The 23,916-nt window shown below is 41.3% G+C and overlaps 1 protein-coding gene across 2 annotated transcripts in view; it reads right to left on the reverse strand.

Annotated features, from left to right (window-relative positions):
• Positions 1-23,916, reverse strand: part of LOC140212522 (sodium/hydrogen exchanger 3-like) — a 163,781-nt gene that overhangs the window by 42,485 nt on the left and 97,380 nt on the right. For both annotated transcript variants that reach the window (XM_072283440.1, XM_072283439.1), the window contains exons 2-3: positions 14,703-15,005; positions 12,999-13,159 (exon numbers count right to left, since the gene is read on the reverse strand). In XM_072283440.1, the coding sequence (XP_072139541.1) occupies positions 12,999-13,159; positions 14,703-15,005 (464 nt within the window). The remainder of the gene's footprint in view (positions 1-12,998; positions 13,160-14,702; positions 15,006-23,916) is intronic.

Here is a 23,916-nt window from a genome sequence, read left to right on the forward strand (position 1 = left end):
TTGTGGACCTGCATCTTATGCTTCCAAAAGAAAATGGCCGCAGACATTGATTGTCATCTGTCCAAATCATCCGTATTCTGAAGGGTATGATAAAACTGCATACGTAATGCCACCAATAAAGGAAGGAGATGAAAACCAGGCAACTATTGGCCCATTAGCTCAACACTTACTGGAAAATTGTTGGGAACCATAAATGACATTATCATCGGGCAGTTAAATCATAAAACAAGAAGAAAAATCAAGCAGGGTCAACATGGTTTAATGAAGGAGAAATTCTGTTTCATAAATTTGGCTAGAGTTCTTTGAGAACCAATGGGGAAATAAGGGAATTAATAGAGTGTTTATGGATTTACAGCAGGTAAGGTATCACATATAAACTTTACCAGACCAATAAAAGCACAAAAATAATATTGATGGGATTGGCTAAAGATCACCTTTATTTGTCACATGTACATTGAAGCATACAGTGGAATGTGTCATTTGTATTAACGATCAATAGAGTCCGCAGATGTGCAGCGAGAAGCCCACAAGCATTGCCATCAGGTCACTTTTTACTGTCATTTCGACCACAACTGCTGGTACAGTACACAGTAAAAACAAGACAATTTTCAGGACCATGGTGCTACATGAAACAATACAAAAACTACATTAAACTACGTAAAACACAAAAACTACACTAGACTACAGACCTATCTGGGACTGCATAAAGTACACAGAACAGTGCAGGCATTACAATAAATAATAAACAAGACAATAGGCACAGAGGAGGGCAGTAGGTTGGTAGTCCGATGGCTTGAGGGAAAAACTGTTACATAAATAAACAGCTGAACGGCAGCGTCCAGGATCATATCCATTTCTGTACTCACGCCGAGTATTCGTTGAAGTCGGATGCAGTCCAATTTAATGTCCATTGGAGAGCAGAATGGACGGGAGAGCCAGCCGGCCGGCTTGCTTTTTTCCTGGCACGGACTCCTGCCCGTTGGCCTCGCTTCCGCTTCCTCGCACACCGCTTACGACGTCCCCACCTCTGGCCACTGACATCAGGCGACTCCGAGGACTGTGGGCCCAATTTCCTCAGCAAGCAGACATTGGAGAGCAGAATGGACGGCAGAGCCAGCGGGCCAGGGCTTGCTTTTTTCCTAGCACGGACCCCACCCTTCCAGCACCAGCAAAACAGGCCCACAACTTACTAACCTTAATGTACATCTTTAGAATATGGCACACAGAGGAAACAGTCACGGGGAGAACATACAAGCTCCTTACAGACAGGCAGGAATTGAACCCTGATTGCTGGTTCCTTTATTGTGTTACGTGAACCACTATGCTAGTGTGCCACCCACAATAAAGTGTGGGTAAATGGGTCTTCTTGGGTTTGGTTAGACAATTGGTAATTTCTTCTGCTGCCTCCATCAATATAGAGACCTTAACTATTTTCAATATAATATCTCAGATGAAACAGTCAAGTGTCCAGTGAACAAATTGATGATGAAATAAAATATGTTAGTAAATTGAGGAACAGAACATCTACAAAGGTATTTGGATTAAATTAGGGACTAGTATGTAGGTAGTTTAGGCAGGGAAAATGTGGTTATGCCTTAGAAAAATACAACAGAAAATTATTTAAATGGAGTAAGACTACAAAATTTCAATGCAGCCTTGACTTGAAAAGTTAATGCTCTTGCTCTTCCCATAGATGTGGCCTGAACTGCTGAGTATGACCAGCATTTTAAATGTATTGATACTTGAAAATCCAGTGCTCCCGGTGTTGAAGTACAAAAAAGACAAGCAGATACAGCAAGTAAATTGTTAGGTAAATTGAAGGGATTGAAGGCAGATAAATCCCCAGGGCCAGATGGTCTGCATCCTAAAGTGCTTAAGGAAGTAGCCCAAGAAATAGTGGATGCATTAGTGATAATTTTTCAAAACTCGTTAGATTCTGGACTAGTTCCTGAGGATTGGAGGGTGGCTAATGTAACCCCACTTTTTAAAAAAGGAGGGAGAGAGAAACCAGGGAATTATAGACCAGTTAGCCTAACGTCGGTGGTGGGGAAACTGCTGGAGTCAGTTATCAAAGATGTGATAACAGCACATTTGGAAAGCGGTGAAATCATCGGACAAAGTCAGCATGGATTTGTGAAAAGAAAATCATGTCTGACGAATCTCATAGAATTTTTTGAGGATGTAACTAGTAGAATGGATAGGGGAGAACCAGTGGATGTGGTATATTTGGATTTTCAAAAGGCTTTTGACAAGGTCCCACACAGGAGATTAGTGTGCAAACTTAAAGCACACAGTATTGGGGGTAAGGTATTGATGTGGATGGAGAATTGGTTAGCAGACAGGAAGCAAAGAGTGGGAATAAACGGGACCTTTTCAGAATGGCAGGCGGTGACTAGTGGGGTACCGCAAGGCTCAGTGTTGGGACCCCAGTTGTTTACAATATATATTAATGACTTGGATGAGGGAATTAAATGCAGCATCTCCAAGTTTGCGGATGACACGAAGCTGGGTGGCAGTGTTAGCTGTGAGGAGGATGCTAAGAGGATGCAGAGTGACTTGGATAGGTTGGGTGAGTGGGCAAATTCATGGCAGATGCAATTTAATGTGGATAAATGTGAAGTTATCCACTTTGGTGGCAAAAATAGGAAAACAGATTATTATCTGAATGGTGGCCGATTAGGAAAAGGGGAGGTGCAACGAGACCTGGGTGTCATTATACACCAGTCATTGAAAGTAGGCATGCAGGTACAGCAGGCGGTGAAAAAGGCGAATGGTATGCTGGCATTTATAGCGAGAGGATTCGAGTACAGGAGCAGGGAGGTACTACTGCAGTTGTACAAGGCCTTGGTGAGACCACACCTGGAGTATTGTGTGCAGTTTTGGTCCCCTAATCTGAGGAAGGACATCCTTGCCATGGAGGGAGTACAGAGAAGGTTCACCAGATTGATTCCTGGGATGGCAGGACTTTCATATGAAGAAAGACTGGATGAACTGGGCTTGTACTCGTTGGAATTTAGAAGATTGAGGGGGGATCTGATTGAAATGTATAAAATCCTAAAGGGATTGGACAGGCTAGATGCAGGAAGATTGTTCCCGATGTTGGGGAAGTCCAGAACAAGGGGTCACAGTTTGAGGATAAAGGGGAAGCCTTTTAGGACCGAGATTAGGAAAAACTTCTTCACACGGAGAGTGGTGAATCTGTGGAATTCTCTGCCACAGGAAACAGTTGAGGCCAGTTCATTGGCTATATTTAAGGGGGAGTTAGATATGGCCCTTGTGGCTACGGGGATCAGGGGGTATGGAGGGAAGGCTGGGGCGGGGTTCTGAGTTGGATGATCAGCCATGATCATAATAAATGGCGGTGCAGGCTCGAAGGGCCGAATGGCCTACTCCTGCACCTATTTTCTATGTTTCTATGTTTCTAAATAGGAAGAGTAATTGAGCATTGGTCTTTATTTCAAATAGTATGGAATATGAAAGTAGGGAAGCTTTGATACATCTTTAGAAAGCACTTGTGAGATTACACCTGAACTATTTTCTATGGTTTGGGTTTTCATATTTAAGGTAGATGTACTTGCACTGCTGGGGAAATGTCAATTTGGATGCTGAAAGGACAATTGCTATAATGGTAATTATAAAACCAAGGGGCATATTGCAAAGTAAGAGATCATCCATTTTAGTTGGAAATGTGAATAAATTTCTTCTGAGGATTGGGGCTTTGGAGGAGGTATCTGCAAATACACATAAAGCACCGATAATCAGCCAAGCTACAATGGGGCCAAGCATGTGGGGACAGAGGGAGAAGCGATATTAAGGCAAAGACAGATTTAAACCATGAGCTTAATGAATGGTGGAACAGGATCAAAACCAAATAGCCTACACCACCTTCTCTGATGTGCTTTAGCTCCAAAAAAAAAGTCCCAACAAAAACTTGCACAACTCCATATTTATCACTAGGGGGCACCAAACTAAAGCAGTTCCAACAAATGGGTTCAATGTATATTGCAAGCAAGAGCTGACTGCTTCGCAATGTCTCACTGGATAATGTATTCAAATCTCTGGAGCGGGAGTGCTACCATCTAAGCTAGGCTGCTGTATCTCTTCACATGCTGCTGTGATATCAGCACATGCCCAGGAAACAATCTATAGGATTCATATTTGGCAATGTGTTCCACCACTCAACTTTCCTTCACACTCACAACTGAAGGCATCCGTTCATCTTGCGAGACCATGGATCTACGCCTGGAAAGTCTTCATTCTCCAGGGCGCAGGCCTGGGCAAGGTTGTATGGAAGACCAGCAGTTGCCCATGCTGCAAGTCTCCCTTCTCCACGACACCAATGTTGTCCAAGGGAAGGGCATTAGGGCCCATACAGCTTGGCACCAGTGTCGTTGCAGTGCAATGTGTGATTAAAGTGCCTTGCTCAAGGACACAACACATTGCCTCGGCTGGGGCTCGAACTCACGACCTTCAGGTCGCTAGTCCAATGCCTTAACCACTTGGCCACGTGCCCACAACTAGGACTTAATTTATAGTGTTCATGGTGTAACATAACCACATCTTTTGGGTTTGGTTCCTACATATTGTATATCCTAGCTCAAATCCTCCTGTTTCTTTATGGGAAATGTCAAGGTCTTCATTCAAGACATTGTTGTGGTTCCATTAATGCCTGGACACTCCTCCCTTTTAACTTGTGTGGAATAGCTTGAGCTCCATCTACAGTGGTTTCCTTGATAATGTGACACACCTTGGGCATGCCTTCAACCTTGCTTAAGATGGCGTGTGATGGGCTCACAAAGGTGTGACTGCCAAAACAAAGTGGTGGGGAGGTTCACCAGTGCCAGGAACTCGGGAACAGTCAGTGCTCTGGTAATGGCACACACAGTCACATTTAGTCAGTGTGTCCACGAGCATCGGGATTTCAATCTCCATACACCTCTCCTACGCCCGATAACATTTCTTGAGAAGTATCCTGACATTAAAGAACTTAACCTGAAGAAATTAGCAAATAGGTTGCCTGACCACAAGACATCTCAGCATTTTCTTAATTCACACAGACAGGACACACTGTGCTATGGCATATCGTTAGTTCTCGGCCCTTTACATCAAGAATAGCAGCCATTGTGGAGTCTTCTCTCCACTGACAAGAATGATAAATCTCAGTCAACACTGACATTGAATTAGAATATTGCAGGCCCACGACTCCAGAAAGTGGAGTTTCCATTGCCGTACTGATGATACAGACATTCCTCACCATACAAGTACCACCATCTTTCTGACAAAGCCAAGTTCATAAGGATTTGGGAAGGCTATATCTGCTCCCTCAGGGATACCTTGAAAAATTTCACAGAAGGGGAGCTTTCCCTCTGTCATGATAATTATCCATGCCTCAGTTAATCACTAAATCCGATTATTTAACTCACTGCTGCTGTACAATCCTGCTTTGCATGTATTGTCCAATCCTGTACAACAGCAACCAGTCTTCAAATTCACACGTGGATCCCACCACTAAACATATCTTTACTCACCGACCCTCCACTTTGCACAGTGATCCTCCCTTCATGATTCCTTGTCCATTCGTCCCTCCTTGCTAATGTCCCCCCAGCCACTTATCCCTGCAAGTGGGCTATGTGCTACACCTGCTCACACACCTCCCCCCTCACCTCTATTCAGGGCCCCAAATAGTCCATCCAGGTGAGGCAACACTTCACCTGTGAATCTGCTGAGGTCATCTATTGTGTCCCGTGCTCCCGATGTGGCCTCCACTACATAGGTGAGACCCGCCGCAAGTTGGGGGACCGCTTCATTGAACAGCTCCGCGCCATCCGCCACAAGTGGGACTTCCCGCTGGCCAAACAATTTAATTCCAATTCCCATTCCAACATGTCAATCCATGGTCTCCACTTGTGCCAAGATAAGGTCACCTCAGAATAGAGGGAGCAATACCTTATATCCTGTCTGGGTAGGTTCCAACCTGATGGCATGAATATAGATTTATTCTTCTGGTAAACAAATTTCCCTCCACCTTCCCTTGCCCTTTCCCATCCACCTGGCTTCACCTATCACCTCCCAGCTAGCCTCTTTCCCCTCCCTCAACCTTTTAATTCTGGCATATTTCCCCCTTCATTTCCAGTCCTGAAGAAGGTCTCAGCCCGAAATGTCAACTGTTGATTCATTTCCATAGATGCTGCCTGACCTGCTGAGTTCCTCCAGCATTTTGTATTTGTTGGTTCATTAACATAATAGGAAAGAAGTGGCAGCAAAGAGCATTATAAAAGTATCTTCTTCTCCCATTATGTCCATTCTAGTCAGTAGATGGAAGGAACAGTAATCCCACGTTGAACAGAGTTGAGTTCAAAATTTAAATACAATTTAAAAACACTCATGGTGGCCTTCAGCAACCTGTTCTATGTGGCAGAACTTCAAAGTTATTTCCCTTCCCCTGTACAAGTCAAACTTGCCAGACAGTAACACCCCATGATTGTATAAAGGGACTTAATTCATGTGATTTCAGGCCAATAAAAAGCATAATCAGGTATGTTTTACACAGATATCCTTTTAGCTTTCCAATTACTATATATTTTACACATCTTACCTCAACCTTTGGTTTTAATATTAAGTTCAAATACTGAGAGTTCTATTGACGATTTATTCCAATATCTTAACTGGATGCACTACACCAGGTAGCAAAGGCCATATCATCACTTGGTAACCAGCACGTCACTTATGGGTCCAGTCTACCTTCCAGAAGATTTATAGCCCTGTAGTTATCACAGCAACAGTAGTTCCAGATACCTGAGATGAAAATGACCTAGAGAGAGAGAGAGAGATAGAGAGAGAGAGAGAGAGAGAGAGAGAGCGATATCTCTCTCTCTCTCACACACACACACACACACACACACACACACACACACACACACATATATATATATATATAACCGTGCTGTTCTGCATTTTCCCCAAAGATAGTGATCCGGGTTATTTTTAGTTTCCCAAGACCTGAATTTTGTCAGCAAAGATAAATTAGCCTGCCTGCAGAATCCAGAGAATGGTGCAGTGTGTAAAACACTTGTTAATTGAATTTTCTGCCTACACTGCAAAGGTCATTATGGATTCGCCAGAATTTAAGGCACCTGCAAACTGGGGAACAAAAGTCACATGGCCTGAATAATAATTCTTTTTTAAACCTCCATTTTCTTTCAACTCTTGTTTATTAGCCATAACGAAAGGATGGAAGAAAAAGGCTGCTTGGGATATCAGAACATTAGAACGTTTTTGACAAGAATAGACCATTCAACCCAACAAAACTTACCAAATTCCTATTCACATAGTGTGTTGAAATAACTATCAAGTTTAGATTTGAAAGTCTGTAAGGTACTACTTACAACTACACAACAATGTAGATTGTCCCATGTGTCCACAATTGTGTAAAGAAATGCTTCCAGATATTAGTCTGAAATCTCACCTTACCCAGTCTCTATTTATGGCCCCGTGTCCTCGTTGATGGATTAATTTTGAAGTAGCAGCTGGCATCCACGTTACTTATACCTTTCATGATTCTGAACACTTCTATTGTGTCTCCTCTCATTCTAAGTCCACTTGAGTTAAAAAAAAAATTAATGCTTTCTTCATAGCTCATACCCTGCAGACCTGAAATGAGTCTTGTCACCCTTTTCTGAACTCATTCCAGTGCCTCCACATCCCTCGCAAAATATGGAGATCAAAACTGTGCACAGTACTCAAGGGGTGTGGCCTCACAAGCGCACTATACAGCCTAAAGAGAACATCTCTAACTTGACCTCTACTGAGTGCATTATATAGCCCAACATTCCATCAGCCTTACTAGTCACTTCCGTGCATTGTCTAGATGTTGATATTGGTGAGTTTATCAGGACTCCTAAATCCTTCTCATACAGTGCACTAACTCAAGACTCCCTATTGTACATTTATATATATTTCTACTTCCTATGTAATATTTTATATTACTTGCATTAAATTTCACCTGCCATTTATCTGTCCAGATCTGGATTTGTTTAGAGAGTCAAGAATGACCAAAATCAGGTTACACAAAAATAGCACCCTTACCACTTTCAGGCCTGTAGTAAGCTAACGGCTGAATATGTTGGCCAGTCAGTGTTAGGAAGTGATGTGAAACCTCCAGGTATACAGCCAGACTTGGTAACCCTATTGGCTCTTTGGTAAACGGTACAGAAATGTCAAATCAAGTTTATATCTTTTCATAACAAGATTCACATACATGCATATATTCAGACAGAAGATGAGATAAAGAATTATCTCCATAGTAACAAGTAATTCCATAGAGGAACTCTCTCTTCGCTAGGGTAGAGAAGTCAGGAACTAATTGATAGAGAATTTGACTGACAGAACTTGAATTTTCAATACTATCCATACAACTAATTAAATGCTTATTACGCTTTGTTGTATTTCCAAGCAAGCTTAACGTTTCAGAGACAAATTAAACTATTTCCACAAGCTGAATTCTGATAACAATAGCTCTGAAATATTTTTGAAGGGGATCAGTCAACTCATTATTTAAATTCACAAATGATAACATTGGCTTTATATCACAAAAGAAATGTCATCTTTTATATTGATGTACTGATTAAGGCTTTCAGATGCCTCGGTTAAATCACATTTTTCACACTGTACTATAGCACAAGTTCCAGCTTCCGCAGATTTATAAACAGGTTACTCGACTTTAGATGGAGTGGAGGGGAGTAACAGGATGGGAAGGGGTTGATGGGAGAACTTGTGCTCAACTGCTGACAGGAAACACATAATAGAGACGTGGATGTCTGTGATATGCTTCTGCAATGTTTCTTTGAATATGAATGCTGACTTCAAGAAGCAAGGCACAAATTCAAGTTTAATTGTCATTCACCCATACACATGAATACAGCCGCACGAAGCAGCATTCCTCCAGGTGCAAAAGGTAGAACCAACAATCACACACAGGACACATAATTATGACAGCAGAAAAACAGTTACGAAAAATATAAAAAATGTAATAATAGAGCTCAAGTCCCCGAGTGGCATGGCCTGTAGATTGATGACACACAGATGTTGGACTGGAGTGAGGTTTCTGCAAGAACAGGTTGCAGTACTCATACCGTACAGTGTAGCTGCAGACAAAAGCAATTCAGCTTGTCTCCTAGCCATCCGGCACTGGAGGACAGCACCGACAGTAGCGGCCAGCCTCCAACCCAGTGTGGAATCCAGCAGCACATATTTCCCTCCTCGGCAGCCGCAACCGGAAACCCGAAGCACGAATGAGGGTCTGGTCTGTTCCACAACCGAAGCCACATAGCTCCCCCACTGTCAATCTCGCCCATAGACCAGTGAATTGGACTCAAGAGTATTACCAACGCCCGACAGGCTCTTGAGATCACAACAAAAACCTCCCGCACCACCGCAACGCAATGCACGAGTCCAGCTCTGCCACTATCCAGCAACTCGCTAGTGGAATAGACCTGCAGCACTTGGTGTCCTCAATTCCAGCAGTGTCTTGTAATTGTGAAAAGATGTAAAGGATGAACAATTGTACCTTTGGTTGGACGCAGAAAAACTGCTGCGTCTTAGCGCACCGCCATCTTGCTGGAAGCAAGCTGCGATTAAATGCACATTTAGCACCTGTGACAGAGGATAGTGCTTAGGGGTTAGCACAATGCTTTACAGTACAGGTGATCTGGGTTCAATTCCTGCTGCTGCCTGCAAGGAGTTCGTACGTTTTCCCCACGATTATTCATGTTCCCTTTGGTGCTCCAATTTCCTCCCACAGTCCAAAGACGTACCAGTTCATAGGTTAATTGGTCATCATTTTGTGGTATCTCAATAAATAAAATTAATTTTGATTTGCAGTACAGCTCTTAACACAAACGCTGCTCCACCCTGGGGAGATTTTAAAACCTTTAGCAGTGATATGCAATGCAATCCCAAATGATTCATGAACATATTTTTTTTAAATGGGCTCTCAGATTAATGACTTTTTTTTAGAAATTCCTAATTTATTGAGATATTTTCTGTTCCTTTTGAAGAATTGATTCCAGGCCATCATCTTTCAAGATCTCCAAGTGTCCTAGTTTTATCACATTGCCATGGAATGCACATCATATTAATACTGTGTATCTGGAGAATGACAGCACTAAGTCAAAAGCTGTGACAAAATCACAACAAATGTTAACTCAGTTTATTCCCCAGTCGTGTAAAATGGAAGTATTGTTTTAAAAAATAAGCTTGTAAAATGAAGTGACAGGGATCATCAACTTGTTAAGTTAATTGATAATTCTACTCAATTGTTAGACACTGGATTTTCATCTGATTGGATTAGAGGGCATCATCTACAAAAAGATGTAAAATAGAATCCTTTTAGAAGATAAACTTTGTTATTTGGGCTCTAATGTGGGACGGATAATTTTTTCTGGACATCTGATTCCAAAAGCTCTCCACCTTTGGCTTTTCCCTTGCCTTACACATGTGAACAAATTATTTCTATGATTTGTCAATAATAGTTATTATAGTTATTCCAGAATTGAAGTTGGACAGTTGAATCAGATAGAATGTATTAATTACTAAGATTACCCCATTGCAAAATACCCAATGTAAAATAGTATTATTCTGACAGAGCGAGATCTTAAGCATGGTCACCATTGGAAACACATCCTCGACTTGTGGACATTGCTAGTTCATTAGGAATACAGTGGATTCCAGTTAATTGATACTTCAGTTAATTGGGCAGCTGCTTATTCGGGATATTTAAAGAACAAAAACTAATTGGGAAAATAGTCAGGATTCCCGTTGCTTATTTGGGACACTATTTTGCTTAACTAGGACAGGAGACTGTTGCTGAACAGTTTCTAACTGGCATCAGTCTTATGGACCTGTGTGGCCATTAGCCACCATAGCATGCTTAGAGTGAACAGTTTTTAGATAGTCAGTTGCATGTGTTTGTGTTGAAAAAGCAGTGATTTTTGACACTGATTGTTGATGAGAAATAATCGGTAATACAATCTAGAACTGTTTTGCTCACTGCGGTTTCAAGCATTCAGGCTTGGAGACAGCAGAGACGGCAGAGAGTGAAAATAAAATGATTTCACCACTTCAACAAGATAGGAACCACACAGAATTTGAAGGTATAGAGAATCATCTTGAATGTTACAATGAAAATCAAGTTTTGGAGGATGCAATTGTCGAAGGCAATCAATTATCTGCACTGTGTCTGCGCTGATTTTGTTCAGTTACAGTCAATCAAAAGAACAAGGCAGCGTACACTGGGTGAATTCTTCTGTCAATAACTACTAGGAATTGACAGTTTTATAGTGCTGCAGCAGCATTGGTAGTGTTCTAATTTGTTTTGTATTTCATTTAAATATGTAATTTATTGCTCAATTAGATAGTAGATAATCTTTTTATGCCTTTTTAACTATTTCCATGAAACTTTAGCCAATTGTGGCAGCCACTTAATTGGGTCAAAATGTAGTGGTCACCATTAACCAGAATCCATTGTATTTCCTGTTGCCTGTGAATAAACATGAAACAATTCTATTCTACAGTATCAATGCACATCAATTCATGGGAAAGCTCCACCGAAAACTAACGTAAAGCACCTTCCTTCTAAAATATATCCCCACCAGGCCATAAGACTATAAGACACAGGAGCAGAAATAGGTCATTTGGCCCATTGAGCCGGCTCTGCCATTCCATCATAGACGATTTATTATCCCTCTCAACCTCATTCTGCCTTCTCCTTGTAACCTTTGACAGCCTGATTAATCAAAAACCTCTCAACCTCCACTTTAAGTATACCCAATGACTTGGCCTGCACAGCTATCTGCGGCAATAAATTCCACAGATTCACCACCCTCTGGCTTAAGAGATTTTTCCTCATCTCTGTTCTAAGTGGACATCCCTCAACTCTGAGGCTGTGCTCACTGGTCCTAGACTCGCCCACTATTGGGAACACCATAGGAAACATCCTCTCCACATCCACTCCATCTAGGCCTTTCAAAATTTGGTTTCAATGAGATGCCCTCCCTCGTTCTTCTAAATGCCAGCACAAACCAGCCCAGAGACGGCCGAGAGTGGAAATAAAATGATTTCACCACTTCAACACGATGAGAACCACACAGTTATAAGTCTTATAGTCTTATGGCCTAGTGGGGATATATTTTAGATGGAGGGTGCTTTACATTAAAAAAAAAACACTCCTGTTAGTCATTTCATTCCTAGGATCATTTTCAAGAATCTCCTCTGGACCTTCTCCAATCCAGTCCTCTCCTTTCTTAGATAAAGGACCCAAAACTGTTCACAATACTCCAAGTGCGGTCCAACCAATGCTTTATAATGCCCCAGCATTACATTCTTGCTTTTGTACCATAGCTATCTCAAAATGAACGCTATCATTGCATTTGCCTTCTTTACTACCCGACTCAACTTCCGAGGAAACCTGTACGTGGTCTCCCAGTTCCCTTTGCAACTCTGATTTTTTAAAATTTTCTCCCTATCTAGAAAATAGTCCACAAAGTCATACCGGATTGACAATTCAGAAAATGGAAGTTAAAATTTGTTTGATTTCTTTAAAAAAAGTGACAAGTATTCCCAATCAGTTAAAGTGATAATCAAGTAGCGAAACAAACAGAAAAACAGAACGGACCATCAAAGGGATCAATGCCTGCCATTCCTGCATGGTCTGACCTAAATTTGACATCAGATTTCATTAAGGTGCCCTGAGATCTGACCACTCAATGGCATCAAACTCTTGAGCTAGTGCAAACAGGATCAAACCAGTATAAAAAGCCAATCTCTCAATCTTTAGGGGCAACTTAGATTGGCAAATATCAAAGATCATTGGATCCCAAGGAGGTATGAGAAAAGAAATTGTCATTTGATAAATATTGAGGCAATACTTTGAAAATCCATTAAGATATTGGTGCTGTGTTGGACTAGAGGAAAACCTATTAAGGAGTGACCTCTGAACTTACCACAGTGACTGCATCATTAAGAAGAGATTCTCCAAAGACAATGATGAACAACACTTCATTCACATGAACCTCTTCAAACACAGCCAATACAGCCACTGGGTCAACTGCAGCAATCAAGCTTCCAAACAGAAGAAATTCCAGGAGGCCAGCCTGGAGCTCTCCTGCAGAATAAATAGAATTCAGAATAAATGGTGACTTTTGTTATCAAATATTATAAATATGATGAACTAATAAATGGGGATGCAAGCAAGCAGCCCACAGTCAAACATTTCTTCAGGCCTTTCTTAATAGTTGTTGGTCTTTGGTGCTGGTGGTGATAGACAGCAATGCAAATGGAGCTCACAAAACTGTGCTGCAATATCTACCATACCTACTCCTCCTTTGTTGTGCTGGAGATAATGAACCGTAAGGTGCAACCTTCTGATCAAATACAGCGTAATTAAAATATAACCACTCAATTTAAAGAATCCACAAAAGAACTTGAATGGTGCCATATTAATCCAGGACTTTTAAAATACTTCCAGACAATAAATTAAATTTCAAAACTTATTGCTGTAATGGAAGATTCATCATCATCATCAGGTGCCATGCCCAGTTTGAGCTTTGACTGCCGTGGCCCATACACTTTTGTTTCGGGTCAAGTGGATCAATTCATTGGTATTCATTTCCAGTTCTCTGGCTGCTGTCTGCATCATTTGTCTTTGTCTTCCTCTTGCTTTCCTCCCTTCAATCTTTCCCATAATTATCGTGCATTCTAACTCCTCTTTCCTAATCACATGTCGGCCCAGAGCCATCGAACACTCCTATTAATGAAAGATTATGGTCAGGAAATATTTTACTGATGACAGATTAACAAGGCCACGGGTGTGGAGAGAAGTTACTGGCTCTTCACCAAAACACACAAGGGGATGCTTAAAATCTCATGTGAAAGATGTTATCTTCCTCATTACAGCACTTCCTCAGCTTCTTATTTGCACTAAAGAATTGGCCTACATTTTAGAAGCCTACATCTTTCTGACCTTCAGGACCTGAACAACAGCCTGGTCAAACCACTCCCATGAAGTTAAATGTAAACTATTACAATTCTCTTCTATATAAAAAAAAATGAGAAAAGGCCTTGGTAACGTTGCACAGGTCAGCTAATTGAGACAGAAGGCTTTTAAGTTATGGAGGGCAGCAAGTTATGGCTGAAAGTGGAAATGTGGGACCAGCCATCTACTCTAATTTTGCTAGATTACACTTTCTAACCATGTAGGATATTTCATCCCTTGACCTAGATCAAGGCTGATCAGTACATGAAAAATCTTCTTGGTTTTCTTCATCACTGTGTATGTTCATTTATTAATTTTGGTGCTGAAGTTTTCAATGTCCTTAGAATTCACAGTTATTTGGAGAAAGGAAACTTTCTGGTGAGCTTGCCTCAGTGCTCGGGGAATCAGTAGGACTGTTCCAACAAGGTCAGATGTGTACCCACACAAGAGAGGGATAAAAACTAACACAAAATCCTGGACTCGTTCATATACATGTATGAATAACCACTAAGAAAGCAACAGTGACAGAACTCTGTTGGTATATATTGGCAGGAGAATACATCAACATAAAACAAGTTGGACTACTTTTGGAATTTTAAATCACAGCTTATTACTTGGCCCTGGCTCACTTCCATTGCATAAAACAAAACTACAATCCAGATCTGTGCCTTACCCATTATACCAGTCAAGAAGACACCATAGAGGGAGAGACCAGTAGTTGCAGCATTCCAAACTGTGCCAATGACAGCGTACATGAGAATTGATCCAATGTTGCCAAAGAAGTGTCGGTTGGGCATGAAGTATCCGGCATCCAATACGATAGGTGGCAAGAGGTAGAAGAAGAAGACATTCGGTGTTAAAGTGAAGGAGGCAGTGTGGTCGGCTGCCCAGACTATTCCTCCCAGGATGAGACCCAACACAATCAGCAGGGCACTCTCTGGAATCACAGAGGTGACTTTTTCAGACAGGTGGAAAACTAAGGGAAAAAAAGTAGAAAAATAACTGAGTTACTTTTCTGTGGCTGGCCATGTTAAAGAATCAAATAGATGACCCCACTCAGCAGGAAGAGCTGAGTTGTCCTTCTGCAACAAGATACTCCTCTATTTGAATATGCACAATAAACTCTCCAGATTGTATCAGAGACAGATTAATCATATTATTCATACACAATTCCTTAGAGAAACAAATTATTTAAATATTCTTATAAGTTTAAAAGAATATTTACAGCAGCGGTCCCCAACCACTGGGCCGCGAGGAAACGATATGATTTGGCGATAGGAGTCAGCTGCACCTTTCCTCATTCCCTGTCACGCACTGTTGAGCTTGAACACACGCGAGGCCATTACCCGCATGTCATCCGTGTCAGCGCGGGAAGGAGATCAACTCCTCGAGCTTGCAAATGACGGCGGGCTGAAAAGTCTGTTTGACATAACATCTCTGCCGGCATTCCGGATCAAAGTTAAGGCTAAATATCCTGAGATAGCCATGAAAGCACTGAAAACGTTGCTTCCATTTCCAACATATCTCTGCAATGAATGCAACGAAAACTAAATAGACTGGACATAAGGAATCCCCTTCGAGTATCACTGTCTCCCATCACCCCTCGATAGGACCGTCTTGTTGCAGGAAAACAAGCCCAGAGCTCCCACTGATTCAGCGATATTGGTGTGTTGCAATGATTTTATATGTTCATAACGGGGAAAATATGTGCTGTGTGTTTAATATCCAAACGTTACTTAAAATGTTATGATGCTATTGACTGATAAGTGACTTATATAACCGTATAACAATTACAGCACGGAAACAGGCGATCTCGGCCCTCCTAGTCCGTGCCGAACGCTACTCTCACCTAGTCCCACCGACCTGCACTCAGCCCATAACCCTGCATTCCTTTCCTGTCCGTATACCTATCTAATTTTTCTTTAAATAATATCGAACCTGCCTCTACCACTTCTACTGGAAGTTCTTTCAACACTTCAAGCTCCCCGTCCTCCCCGATGATTGACTTATCACTATATTCATGCAAGGAAAATATGCGGTGTGTTTAATATTAAATTCGTTAGATAAACCCTTTTAGAAATGAAATTGAGTGTATTAGCCCCTTATTACCAATATTCCGGTCGTGATGAACACCCCCCGCCCCGAACAGAATCGCCAAAAATGCTTTGCAGAGAATAATATCGGCAGGTACACGCGTGCGCACTGGTGCCCGCGCAAGGCTTCATGGTCATTGTAGTCTTTCTTTGACCGCTACTCTTGTCCGTTGGCAACCCTACACCCCCGCCCCCCCCCGGGTCGGCCGGTCCGCAAGAATATTGTCAATATTAAACGAGTCCGCAGCGCAAAAAAGGTTGGGGACCCCTGATTTACAGCACTGACACTTGAAGGAGCTCTAAGCCTGGTTATCTTGCCTTGCAGAAATTGCTTAAATAATACCCAGAGCACAATGTTAGGAACTGAGCTGACCCATAGCACTATGACCATATATCACAATACTGCAGTTCCTCTTCAGTAATGGCATAAATAAACATGCATTTGTGGAACAAGTACAACCATTTCAAAACTGAACATGTATACTTTCAGATTTTTTTTGTAACAGCAATCATTTATATTTCTAAACTGCCAAAAATGACTTAACTGCTGGGAAGAAAAGCCCAACTGGTTTCATTCTAATTTTATCTCAAAATTTAATCACTGAATCAAATTATTGGGACAGTATTCTAGAAACAGTCCCTTCCTCATAGCTGGAAGAGATTCAGAACCAAAAATGCACATCTACATTAGGTAGGTTCAAGATCTGTGAATTTCAAAACATTTGATGACCCACTATGTTTGGTGACTGATACCCATTCAAGAATTCGTAACCATAGGCAGAGTTTGTTCTACAATATAGATACTTTATTCAGTAACACAAACAAGAGAAAATCTGCAGATGCTGGAAATCCGAGCAACACACACAAAATGCTGGAGGAACTCAACGGGCCAGGTAGCATCTATGGAAAAAAAAAGCAGTTGATGTTTCGGCCTGAAACGCTGACTGTACTTTTTTTTCATAGATGCAGTCTGGTCTGCTGAGTTTTTCAGCATTCTGTGTGTGTTTCTTTATTCAATGATATCAAAACACCTTGAGCTCTGAGCACAAAATCAAAAGAAAACTGTGGATGTCTATTCCCAACATAAATCAATTTTTTTTTGCAAGTGTTATTTTCCTTTCAGAACTTGGAGGGGATATTCTCTTGCAACATTAAAAACACAGCTTCGCTGAAGTGCAACATATTTATTCCAGATTCCATAGCAATGGAGAGCAGGAGAATGGAATGAAGAAAGAAATGAGTACAGATCCACCCCAATTGTTGTTGATCATGTTACAGATGTGTGCATATGCATGCAGGACTGTAGATTTACATGCCTCTTCAAAAGCAGTCAAATTTGAATCCCTATGCCCACCCCTTAAGGCAATAGATCTGAAACCTTGATTGAAGGTTTACACAGCAGGGAACTATCAAAAGTTTCTGACACCTCCTCATACCTTCTTCTGAAACATGACCCCACTAATGAAGGCCACTGCATCTTGGACCATTACAGATTTCAGTAAGTTAGGAAAAGCAGCACAAGACCATAAGACAAGGGAGCAGAAAATAAGCCATTTGGCCTATCAAGCCTGCTTTGCCATTCCATCATGGATGATTTATTATCTCTCTCAACCCCATTCTCCTGCGTTTTGCCCATAACCTTTGACATCCTTACCAATCCTGAATGAATTTTTTGAGGTTGTGACTAAAATCATTGTTGATGAAGGTAGAGCCATAGATGTAGTGAATATGAATTTTAACAAGGCATTTGGATAAGGTACCCCATGCAAGGTTTATCGAGAAAGTAAGGAGGCATGGGATCCAAGGGGACATTGCTTTGTGGATCCTGAACTGGCTTGCCCACAGAAGGCAAAGGGTGGTTGTAGACGGGTCATATTGTGCATGGAGGTCAGTGACCAGTGGTGTGCCTCAGGGATCTGATCTGGGAGGCCTTCTCTTTGTAATTTTTATAAATGACCTGGATGAGGAAGTGGAGGGATGGGTTAGTAAATTTGCTGATAATACAAAGGTTGAGGGTGTTGTGGATAGTGTGGAGGGCTGTCAAAGGTTACAACAGGACATTGATAGGATGCAAAACTGGGCTGAGAAGTGGCAGATGGAGTTTAACCCAGATAAGTGTGAGATGGTTCATTTTGGTAGGTCAAATATAATGGCAAAAAAATAGCATTAACGGTAAGACTCTTGGCAGTGTGGAGGATCAGAAGGATCTTGGGGTCCGAGTCCATAGGACACTCAAAGCTGCTGCTCTGGTTGACTCTGTGGTTAAGAAGGCATATGGTGCATTGACCTTCATCAATCATGGGATTGAGTTTAGGAGCCAAGAGGTAATGTTGCAGCTGTATAGGACCCTGTTCAGACCCCACTTGGAGTACTGTGCTCAATTCTGGTCGCCTCACCACAGGAAGGACGTGAAAACCATAGAAAGGGTGCAGAGGAGATTTACAAGGATGTTGCCTGGATTGGGGAGCATGCCTTTTGAAAATAGAATGAGTGAACTGGGCCTTTTCTCCTTGGAGCAATGGAGGATGAGAGGTGACCTGACAAAGGTGTTCAAGATAATGAGAGGCATTGATCGTGTGGATAGTCAGAGGCTTTTCCTCAGAGCTGAAATGGCTAGCATGAGAGGGCATAGTTTTAAGGTGCTTGAAAGTTGGTACAGAGGAGATGTCAGGGTAAGTTTGTTTTAAACACAGATTGGTGAGTGCATGGAATGGGCTGCCAGCAGCGGTGGAGGCGGAAATGATAGGGTTTTTTTTAAAAAAAAAGAGACTCCTGGATGGCTACATGGAGCTCAGTAAAACAGAGGGCTATGGGTAAAGCTTAGGTAGTTCTAAAGTAGGGACATGTTCAGCACAGCTTTGTGGGCTGAAGGGCCTGCATTGTGCTGTAGGTTTTCTATGTTTCTAACCTAACAACCTCCACTTTAAACCATCCAATGGTTTGACTCCACACATCTGCAATGATTATCCTCAACACTGGCACCCCACAAGGCTCTGTTCTCACCCCCCTAATTTGCTCATGACTCTGTGGCCAGATTCTGCTCTGACGCTTTCTATAAGTTTGCAGATGATATCACTATAGTGGATCAGATATGAAATAACACCGAGACAAAGTACAAGGAGATTGAGAGTCTGGTGGCATGGTACCAAGACAATTACCTTTCCTTCAAGGACAGCAAAACAAAAGAGCTGATCTTTGACTTCAGGAAGTGGGGCAGAACACATCCCCTTGAATGCATCATTGGTGCTGAGGTGGAGATGGTTGAGCACTTCAAGCTCAGTGTACTTATGTTTTGAAATTATCTACTCGGACGGCTTGAAAAACTAAGTTTTCCACACAGTCAGAATACATGAGACAATGAGGCTGTTTCGATTCTAATCAGAAAATCTCCATTTCACAGCCTCTAAACCTCAGTCCCTCTACCTCACACTGCCCAAGAGTACCAGAAGATTGTGAAATTGCTAATTCATTGAGATGGTTCAAAAGTACACTGAAATTACAGGCTGCAGTGAGAATAGTTCAGAAGTATATTTTGGAGTTTTGTAAGCAGCCTGCAACATGCCGCTGTCATTCACCAGTGCCATCTTGAAGGATATAGAGCCCTACATATCTTTCTTGGACAAAGACTCCAACAGTTCTTCACCACTAATACTGTCATCCACTTGGAGGAACTTGTCCTTCCCCTCCATGGCTATATGAAACAGTCTTTGTTCCAAGCCTACTAGTCACAACTCTTTCTACACTTGCGCAGAACTTGTCCACTTGTCCATTTTGTTACCAACATTTGCTCTGTCCTCAAGTTTCCCTTCCTTTCCTAGATCAGTCTCTATGTCAAGAGATAGACATGTCACTGACATCATCTACAAATTCATCAACTTTCACAGTTACCTCAACTGTACCTGCTCCCACCCTACCTTTTGTAAAGATGTCACCATTTTTTCTCAATTTCTCCTCCAATTTTGAGCTTCCATTGCATGTCATTTGAACTCTCCTTCCCAATCCCACAATGACTTGTCTGTTCTTTGCCTTCTGCATCACTATGGAGAGGCCAAACACAAATTGAAAGAACACCGCATATTCCATGAGTTGCTTACAAGCCAATAGTATGAAAATCGGATCTTAATAATTTCATATTATCCACATACCAGATACTCTCCTCCCACACACACTCACTCCCTCATCTGGTTTCTTCTTCCTTTGTTTATCCCACCCAATTCCATCTTCCTATCATCACTTCATCTAGTTCCACCTACAAGCTACCAGTCTCTATCGCATCCACGTGTGTACTGCTACACGCCAACATTTCTTTTGTTCTTCTCAGTCCTGATGCAGGGTCCCCAGCCAAAATGCTGATTGACAACTTTGGTCTCCACACCTGCCGGTTAACTTCAAGATCTTCTAACTTTGTTTTTCTTGTGATATCATTCTGGAGGAACATTGTATCATTTTTTTAATGCATGCATTTCTAAATGACAACAAACGAGGATTGAGTGTCCTCATAATCTAATCTAATCTAATATAATCTAACTCAAAGAGTAGCAGGTTTAAAGATTAAAAAATGAGCTTTATTCATCACATGTACATTGAATCACACAGAGAAATCCACGATATGGGGTGAATGACCGGGACAGTCTGAGGATTGTGCTGAGGGCAGCCCACAAATGTCACCGCACTTCCACCAACATTGAATGAGCACCACTCACTAACACTACCCGTAACTTTGAAGTGTGGTAGGAAACTGAAGGAACTCACACAGTCACAGGGAGAATGTAAAAATTCCTTACAGAAAGCAGCAGGATTTGAACCCCAGTCAGTTATCACTGGCACTATAAAATGTTGCCCTAAATGTAATGCTGTTCTCACCTTCTGAACAATTGCTTATTTTTTTTTATTATCTAGAGAGGAAATATTCTTTTATTGGGGTTTCCAGAACACAAAACACAGATTGGTTACTTCATAAGACTGTCAGATTTCTAAAGTTCTCATGAATTGAATTTATTTGATGTATCACAATATTGGGTCCCAAAAACAGTTGAGTTGATTCAGTAACTTGAAAGTGTGTTCACTGATGTATAAACAATTAGTGTTCTGTATGTGAGACAATAACCCAACAGCCATTAAATTTCAACATGGACACCAAAACTTTGCTGAGCTAGATTTTGAAATATTGGTAATTCATAATTGTTCAAGAAAATGATATTTTTTAAAACTTAAAAAAGGAAATAAAACTAGTTATTTAATGGTCATTTCAAATCTCAATGCAATTAGTGATTATATTTCAAAAAGTATTTCACCAGCTGTAAAGTGTTTGGGGGCATACCAAAGTAAAAGAGTCATGTAAATGGAAATCAGTTCTTTACTTCGATACCCAGTATCTTCCATGTCCAGAGCACCTGGCCCCCATCTCATCTTTAAGCCCAACTTTCTCAATGATTGGCTATTGAGGCAGTAACCACTAATCCATAGAGCAACTTTTTCTCTGCACTTTCAATGTAGGAAAATTGCCTTTATGGTCTACAGGCAGGGTTTCTGAAGGAGCTTTTCTAATGACAATTTTTATCTTCACTTTTCCGGCAGTTATTCTGCATAGATGCTGTGTAGCTTTAAATCTCAGAATGCTATACAGCTTGCCTCTTACCCTGAAACATTTCCTCTCCCACTTGCCCTAGATGTAGAATTCTTCAGAGAAAAATCAACGTGTGCAGATATGAGATCAGGATTTATGAATATACAACTTTGGACTCTGGATCATGCAAGAAAGATTTATGTTAAATATTACAGAATAAAGTCGATGATCCAAGTTTGTTTACAAAATTTTATGGATCACACTAAAAATGAGCAAATAACATTTGACTTTTATGTCCATTATCATTAACCACTGTTACTTTGGATATGGTAAAATATGTGTGTTCAATGGTTTATTAACCTCAACCTCTAAATTATTCTGGTTCCAATATTGTTGCAAATTGTACACCATTGATTTTTTGACATGAATGACAGACAGAGGTATGAAGTAAAATAATTTACAAGATCCCAAGATCATTGATCTTTCCTCAATGGATCAAAAAGTACAGCTATTCTTCTCTCCGCAGCACACATCCTTGCTTCCCAGACCTCCTTGTATTTACCTTTAACATTAATTCAAGATCATGGTTACCAATCCTTTTTCTCTTCCCCAAAAATAACTTTAAAAAGATCACCTATTGGTCAATAATCAATTGACAAGGACAACTGCAATCCTAAGAGTGGTCAAAAGTATAACTAGCTCTTCCACAGCAGCAAAGAACTCACTATACTTCTAGCGGTATCAGTAGATAATGGAATGGTGGTTCCTTTAAAGTTGTCCATCCTTTGACGAATGTGTCATATGACTTGGTGCTCCTTGGATCACAAATGCATTAATTATGATAAATTAAAATTAAAACCTGAAATCTGAAAGGAAAATAACAGAAAATGTTAGAAGCGCTGGGCAGCGTCAGGCAGCATCTGTGGAAAGGGAAATCAGATTAAGGTTTTTGATTGGGGATCTGGCACCTTGGATTGGATCTCAGCTGTGAAACTTTTACTCTATTTTCTTTCCATTGAGTGTTTCCCACATTACCTAGTTGTTTTTTTTAAACTTTTACTTACTACCATGTATTAAGAAATTACTGTCTTCCAGCAATAAATTCAATGAGCCTTTAACTCATGTTTTATATTTGTCCATCAACTATATCCTGTCTCTGAATTTTTCTTAAATTAAAAAATGCAGGCATTAAGTGAAATAAAAATGCTATAAATACTCAGCAAGTCAGGCTGCATCCATGGGAAGAGAAGCAGAGCTAACTTTTCAGGGTTAAGTTCGCACATCAGAATAAAGTACTAAGATAATAAAATAACAGTCCCTAGTTCTAACATCCATTTCTTAGCTCTTGTGCAGTGACAGCAAGTGCTGAGCTATCCCATCATAGCTGGCATCATGAAGAAGCTCAGAACCATCTTCAAATCAGCAGGGAGAATCTCGGATGATCCTGTTACCCTTGAGCCAAGACTACCTGTTCTGATTTCCAGCAGGGTTTGGTTTGCCAAACTTCAGGATTGGTTTGTCACCACGATCAAGAAGGCTTTGCTCATGGGTAGCACTGGGCTTGGCATAGGAAATTGCTTACTTAAATGATTCAGATATGGCTCTACACTCCAATTCCAATGTTATTCATTGCAATGGGTTTACTATAGCCAACAACTCCTCCTTGTACCAGATAGATGTTGCTTATTACAAAACTCTAAAATAGAATAGGATTACTTTGTGTGTAAGTGTTGGGGGAGAAAAGAAAACATGAACTTAAGTGGCACACATCAAAGTTGCTGGTGAACACAACAGGCCAGGCAGCATCTCTAGGAAGAGGTACAGTTGACGTTTCAGTCTGAGACCCTTCGTCAGGACTAACTGAAGGAAGAGTTAGTAAGAGATTTAAAAGTGGGAGGGGGAGGGGGAGATCCAAAATGATAGGAGAAGACTGGAGGGGGAGGGATGGAGCCAAGAGCTGGACAGGTGATTGGCAAAGGGGATATGAGAGAATCATGGGACAGGAGGTCCGGGGAGAAAGATGGGGGGGCGGGGGGGAACCAGAGGATGGGCAAGGGGTATAGTCAGAGGGACAGAGGGAGAAAAAGGAGAGTGAGAGAAAGAATGTGTATAAAAATAAATAACGGATGGGGTACGAGGGGGAGGTGGGGCATTAGCAGAAGTTAGAGAAGTCAATGTTCATGCCATCAGGTTGGAGGCTACCCAGACAGAATATAAGGTGTTGTTCC

The sequence above is a fragment of the Mobula birostris genome, chromosome 19, assembly GCF_030028105.1.
Source record: "Mobula birostris isolate sMobBir1 chromosome 19, sMobBir1.hap1, whole genome shotgun sequence".
Taxonomy (NCBI): Eukaryota; Metazoa; Chordata; class Chondrichthyes; order Myliobatiformes; family Myliobatidae; genus Mobula; species Mobula birostris.